Here is a 7,176-nt window from a genome sequence, read left to right as displayed (position 1 = left end):
GGGGACATATTATAGGGGACTAAACATCACGGGAAGTCGAATAATTGACCAAACCTTAGTTACTTAACTTTTCACTCAGCGAAGGTTAACATAAGGTTTAATTAGAAAACTGCTGAGTGTCATCAAAAACAACGAAATCACTTTAAAAACATTCTGTTCGCTTGGGGATCGTGGTGGCGCGCCAACGTTATCGCTCGTGCAGTGGGCGCAGTGCTGGTGGATCAAGAACTCGGATAATAAGAGATGGAAAAACTGCGAGGAAGAGTTTTCGCACCACTGGCCTCACGCCTGTCGCACAGGTGGTAACTTTAGCGTACTGTCGCGCTTCCCACGCGCCTGAAACCTTTCTAAAGTTTCTCTTATAGACGAGTGCCTGCTCTGTTTCATGGGCGCCGCCATGTCTGTTTATGCTGACGCCATGGCACAGCAGGAGGAAGCGTTTTCTGCAAGACCCTGTTTTTTTTTCGAAACCTTCGGACATATTGTAGTGCAAGAACGTCAGAAATGCATAGTCACGAAGCTCCAAGAACAGCACCATTACCAAGAGTGCTGTAAAGACCAAATATCTTGTTTTATGCGCAGCCCCTTTTCTCGCCAAGTGCCTGCGTTTCAAATTATTATTATTTCCTATTTGGATCGCTGGGGGCTACGATTTCGGACACTCGTCTATAGGGGTTTTCGACAGAAAGTTTTTGATCGGAACCATATCGGTACCTTCAATAATACAAAAAGGTAATTAACAAAGTTTAGTTAATTATCCGATTTATTGTGACGTTTGGGGTCACTTCTGTGCCAAATATAATCCGGCAGATTATTGCACTGAATAATAGCAAGAAGAAATGAGTGGTTGGAGCTGAAAGTGGAACCAGGAATGCGACGTACACTAAGGAGGTTAAAAAGACGTCTGGGTGAACAATGGGAATGTAATAGCAGTGACTGTCTGAGTTGAGGGTGGTGATAAAGGATCTTATGGAAGAGACAGATGTGTTAAATTATACGACGAGTAATATGTGTGACAAGGGATAGAGAAGCCTTAATGGCTGATACACTGGCAGAACGCTCATAATTAGATATGCGGCACAATTTTGAATAGATTTTAAGGTGCTAGTGAGGGATGAGGAGACCAAATGAAGGCAGCATATTTAACCTTAGGGTGGACAAATGTCTCGTAGGCCAGCTGTCGTAGGCCAGGGAGGTCAGAGTGAAGGCATTGTCTGATATTGCCAAGGGTTCTGAAGTTTTGACATATATAGAGTTAATGTGTAGAGACTATGACATATGAGGAGAAAAATGACACCATGATTGTACACACTCGATTTTTCCAGTGCCTAGAGAATACTGGAAGAGAGATGGGGAGCTCTTGCGAGAGAAACAGAACAATTTACACTTAGGGTGGTTTAGTAACATAGGCCATTGGTATTCCTATTTGGTTATGTTTGCAAGGTCATTATGAAGGAGGAGATGATCGTTAATACAGTTTATTTGGCGATATATTACACCATCGTCGGCGAATAGAAGCATATTAGAGGTGATTGAATTTGGAAAGCCGTTAATAAACATAATTAAAAGGAGGGTACCTAGGACACCTGACGAGACACTGGTAAGGTTAGATTCTAATGAGTTTACAACCGTGTATTTGACTCTGGATGAATAAAAGCTGCGAATCCAAGACACAATTAAATTGTCAATATTGATACAGGAAAGATTTAAAAGGAGACGGAGGTAAGCAGTGCGATCAAAAGCTTTTGAGAAATCTAGAAAGACGCGTGTCCGTTCGGGATGTGAATCAAGGTTATCGTGCAGATCGTGAGAGAATTCAAACAGTTAGGTGTTTCAACTTGCGAAAATACCGTGCTGCTTATCAAAGACGTCGTTATTGGTTAAGCGATTCATAATTTTCGAATTAATGACGTGCTCTAGAAGTTTTGATGCAATGCACGTGAGCGATATTGGACGATAGTTACTGCGATGGGATCGATCGTCGCTTTTCTATAGAGGAATGACCCGACCAATCTTCTAATCTGTCAGAATGCAGCCGTTAGACAGTGATTGGTTAAATATTTGCTGAAGAAATAAACTAGAAATATATTTTGTATTTTTCAGTATCTTTGAGCAGATAGTGTTAGGGCCAAAGACGGAAGAAATCTTCAGCTTATCTATAAGTTTCGGAATACCAGCTGCAGTGACAGTGATTGGTGGCATGCGAGGAAGTTGAAGGGGAGAGAGGCAATTGATGTTATCTGGTGACTCAGTTGCGAAAACAGAGGAAAAATAAGCACGCATCGAATCCGGGGCAGTTTGTCATGCACAACGACACTAGTGTTGTCGTGCGTCAATTCAACTAATAAAGGATATATCCTTTATTAGTCGAATTGACTGGGAATGGGGTTTGGTTTAATTGTTTTCTAAAACTTATTTCGCTTATTTTTAAAGAATGGTGGGAAAATTTTGATGAAAATACTTCCTTTTCGAACTTTCAATCAATGTAGTGTACGCCTTAAGGCAGGAGAAGTACTTATCCCACACATGTGAGGAGCTGCTAAGTTTCGCTTTTTACAGCGGAGCTGTTTAGGGCTAGTTTCCCCAGGATCGTGTCCCCCGCAAAGAAATGAAGACACCGAACTCTGGACACCTACCGCTATCTATGAGTGACGGCGGCAAGCCACGTATCTGGTGGCCGCCGTCGCTCATAGATGGCGGCAGCCTTTCCAGTCTGCCTTGCCGACTGGCGGCCGGCCATTACTCTCCATTGTACAGCTCCGCTGGTCTTCCTTCTTCACAAAAGGGGAAAGGCTGAAAGCTTTTGAAAAAGGCATTTCTTTTTGTTATCAATTGATTTCAGCATTTTGTTATACATGCTCTACGTCGAACGTAGAGCATGTCCCAAGTCCGTCGCAAGCTACGACGTCGCGCGTCGAGCTGCTCAGCGCGGCGCCGCGTTCAACTTGACGTTGAAGTATAGACAGCCCGTTCGAATAGAGCGCCAGCGAGCGTGAACGAGCGCGTGCCCTCGTTGACGTTACGACGGAGTATAAACAGCCCTTAAGTGGCGAGAAAACAACGCGCGCGCAAGGCCTCGCCCACCCGTTCCACGCCCAAAACGTCAGCTACATCCTGTTCACCCATTGAGGCGCTGTGACCTCGATACGGCTCCCCCAAACTGGCCTTTGTCCCCATCGTGCGTAATCTTCCGCCCCGAAGTCGACAACGAAATAATCTTCCCTCTTTGCTCGGCCAGAAGAAAGAGAGAGAGGGTACTAGCACCATTTACTCTCGAACCGATGTTTCTACAAAAGGTCCATTCGATAAGCTACACACAACCACGTTTGTGCTGTCGAGGCACAAAATTCGTACCAAGTTCGTGTGCGAAACATAGCCTCCGAGCGAAAACCCGTGAATTGCGTGTTGCCACTGCCCTTTTTTAACAACTGCCTGGCACTGCACGGAAGCTTTCTTTTACGTTCACGCTCATTCTCTCTCGGAGATATATTTCGTCTTGCAATCATCGTCCTTCAACCCACCTAAGCCTTTTCACTATCTTATATATTGAATGAAAAAAACACATTGTGTATTCCCGACCTCTAATTCTTTTTGTTTTTTGGTTTGGGGGGGGGGGGGGGGGGGGGGGGAGGGGGAGGCGCTTGGTGTACTTATTGTTTAAGCGAATAATGCAAAATGATATACACTTCCCGTTTTTATTCTTTGATTCCCAGTGTAAATCTAGCTAGATATTAGCGATACGGGCGCGACTTCAGCGAATTAAACTGAATTTTTAATGACACGAATGCATAATTAAATCACAAAAAAGTAAAATGGGGTATGTTCTAGATTCTCCGTCGTGTATTAAATACGATGACCACACTAAAAAAAAATATTGTAAAATTAATGCATGCGGGCATATGGGTCGCAGCTACAATGGCCGTGTTATACGCCCCCATGGTTCCTTTAACTGTTTTGTACCTTTTCATTAACCACGCCAGTTTGTTTTAGGGTCATTGTTTTGTCGTTTCATATTTTCTATCTTGTTTTCTGAAATTTTGTATTTTCTTTGAAAAAGTTTCACGTTGCTCAATTTAATGAGAAGATAATCACCCGCATTTGGAACGCCTCTTAAATTAGCGGCTTCCACTTCGTTCCAAAAAAAGATTTGTACGAGAGCCTCTTTGTTTGAGGACTCTCAGGGATGATGAAGCGGTGCTGCGAAGAGTTAAGCGCTTTCGGTTTTTGTAGATAGCATGAAACTGGAAAGTTAAATTTCCGCGGAAGCTCACTTCGTTAAGTTTTTACTTTCACCGTTTCTTCTGATTCCACTTTCAATGTCGTGTTCGAGAAAAGTGGTTTCGGAAAATACAGGCGAGGTGCGAATTTACGACTGAGAACATATTTAAAAGTTGAAAGTGCGTCCGAAAAATTTTTGGTGCCTTCTTTCAACTGCGTGTTTCATTCGATTAAAAATTTTCGTGTTAGCGCCTTTAATCTTTCAGGATTTCAACTCGCCTCTTCGAGTTGCCGCTGGGGTAAGGGGTACGAGTTCTATTAAAAATGTACCTCTGGAAATAGTTTCTTTGCCAAAATGTGTGCTATAAATATAGAAGGCTGAGTTTAACTTTACAATGTTAACGCCATAAAGATGGTTCTAATATATACAGGTGGCTTTCTTTTAGCGCGAGAACTAGAGCAAATTGAGTTTTGTGCACAACGCATACGTATATGCTCTCTGTGACTTTAATAGCACTGCGTAGAACTTGTGAGATAAAGCATCAACGTGATTAAAAGGAACTCGACATGTTGAAACACAGCGAGCAACTGAACACGGTGAGGGGGGAAAAGACGCGCAAAAACACAAGTGCTCTCAAGTTGTGCGTTACCATGTCATGCGACGCTCAAATATGAAGCTCTTCACATCGGTGAACCTTTGAAATACGTGACAAGTTGAAAGATAAGATTGTATAGGGTGATTCATATGGCACCAACTTGATATACAAACAAGGTGCATGCAAGGGGAAATTATTCGGAAACAAAAAAAGTAACATGGACCAACGTGCTTGTGAAATAAATATTGGTGCGAATACCTGCCAATTAGAACCGATATAGCAGCAGAAAATGATGGTCCCACTTTATTTTAGGGTTCCCAATAGGTCCAGAATAAAACTTTATAATCTCAAAAGTTTCATTTTTTTTTAGTATTACATTAAGTTTGTAGGGTCGAAGGCTATCTGGTCTGTGATTCGAAATTCGAATGTCGAATTCGAATTTCGAAATTTTGATAATTCGAAATTTAGAATTTTCTTGTGCCATGAGCTCTGTCTTCCACTCAAATATCCAACATCACTCCAGTGTAGTACAAGGTGTTTCTTTTTTTAGGTTTTACAAATTTATTAACACAAACAACCGAGAAAGCTACACTAATGCTGTATGTGCGCGTGAGATACTATACATGCCTTGCAAGTGACGTCAGGATAGAAAAGGGACGGCGCCCCTTGCCATGTTGGTGGTTGACTGGCACCGCGCGTATGCCCACGGCACGGCTTTGCAACCGTTCGCGGCCCGCGCGACTGCAGAAATGCGTCGCCTTTTCAACAAAGGTACGTAATTCCAAGTTCAAACAACGTGTTCACGCAAATCTACTATGTTGTTGAGCGAGTATGCGCAGAAGTTGCCGGCGTCGGTGCGATCGCGCTACGAGGAGAAAGTGTTGATGTGCGGCGGCAAAGATCCACTCTCGCTGTCAGTTGACGAGACCGTGACCAATACAAGCGCGTATCCCAAAGTAGAAGAGTGCGACGTGAAGGACTATCTTGTCGGCAAGACAAGCTTTATTACGCGGGAGCAGTTCAAGGCACACAAGTCACTGGAATCGCACAATTATTTGACGAGTGGGTGGGTTCAAGAGCCGCGACTGAAAGTCCTTCCAAACAACGATGTTGTCGTGATTGGCAAGGTAAGAGACTTCCAATCTAACCATAACGAAATTGCATGTTCCGGGTTGTTCGTTAAAGATCTGTCAGGCGTTCACTGTAGGTTGTAGGGTAACTGGGCATTCCGTAAAACGGGGGCGGGGGCGGCGACGGCGGCGGCGGGACCACAAAGGTGGCTAGTTCTGTGCACGTAAGCAGACGTTCAGATGCGCGAGTAGGTTCGACCGGTACATCGGGAGTCACTCTTTGCACATTAAAACATCTGCCTACAGTATCTATGTTAAAAGGTCGCTAAATGTAGTAAAATCTTTCTCTTTAATATTTTGTAGGTGAACCACTCCCAAAGTACAAGGGAAACTTGCCTGCAGCCATGGATACTAGTGAAGCAGGACGGTGAAGTTGTTGCTGCCCATTGCACCTGTATGGCTGGTCTCGGAGAGGCCTGCTCTCACATTGGTGCAATCTTATTCTACCTTCAAGTGGCGGTGAAGCACAGAGACTCACTAACTTGCACTGACAAAGAAAATGAGTGGCTTCCAGCATACTGCAACAAACTGACATGCGTTCCAATAGCGAAAGTTGACTTCTCATCTGCAGTAGCTAAGAAAAGGCGAATAAATGAGGGAAAGCCATCAACAACTTTAGCACTGCGCCGACAAAGACCGACTCCATTGAGACCGACCGACGAACAGTGGAACAAGTTTTTGGACGACGCTCAAGCATCAAATTTAAGGCCAGCCTTCCTTTCGCTTGTTGATGGCTATGCAGAGTCCTACGTACCGACAGCTGCAAAGTACAAGTCCGCACTTCTGTGCACTTTGTTCAAGGACTGCGTAGCACCATCATGGGAAGAAGTCTCCGAGGAATGCGACAAGTTGGCAAGCAACATCAGAGTTGAACGAGAGGTATGATCCGTGGAAATGTGATGTTGGCAACGTTTCCCTAATTTTTCTCTTTTTGTGCAGGTTCTTCACCTTATTGAGAAAGAAACCAGAGCCCAGGCATCATGTAGGAAATGGTTTTCATTTCGTGCCGGTAGGGTGACTGCATCATGCGCGAAAGCGGCCTGCTCCACATCAATAAAAGACCCCTCACCAAGCCTGGTGCAGAGGATATGTTATCCCAGTAAACACATCTTCACCACAGTAGCGACAACTTGGGGCATTGACAATGAACCCCGTGCAAGGGCACAGTATGTTGAAGCAATGACTAGTCGACATTCAAATTTCATGTGTTGCGATTCAGGCGTGCACATCAG

At 44.1% G+C, this 7,176-nt stretch overlaps 1 protein-coding gene across 1 annotated transcript; it reads left to right on the top strand.

Moving 5' to 3' along the window:
* Window positions 1-5,641: 5,641 nt before the first annotated feature.
* LOC121048321 lies at window positions 5,642-6,829 on the top strand (the record flags this gene model as incomplete). The annotated part of the gene is made up of 2 exons (XM_040504511.1): window positions 5,642-5,941; window positions 6,248-6,829. Coding segments are annotated over 2 exons (882 nt in total), but the record flags the coding sequence as incomplete, so codon positions are not given.
* Window positions 6,830-7,176: the final 347 nt, after the last annotated feature.

This window comes from Ixodes scapularis, unplaced genomic scaffold (assembly GCF_016920785.2).
Source record: "Ixodes scapularis isolate PalLabHiFi unplaced genomic scaffold, ASM1692078v2 PGA_scaffold3__209_contigs__length_174095766, whole genome shotgun sequence".
In the NCBI taxonomy this organism is placed as follows: domain Eukaryota; kingdom Metazoa; phylum Arthropoda; class Arachnida; order Ixodida; family Ixodidae; genus Ixodes; species Ixodes scapularis.
The sequence above is the reverse complement of the archived record's forward strand: the minus strand, read 5'-3'. Positions and strand labels throughout refer to the sequence as shown.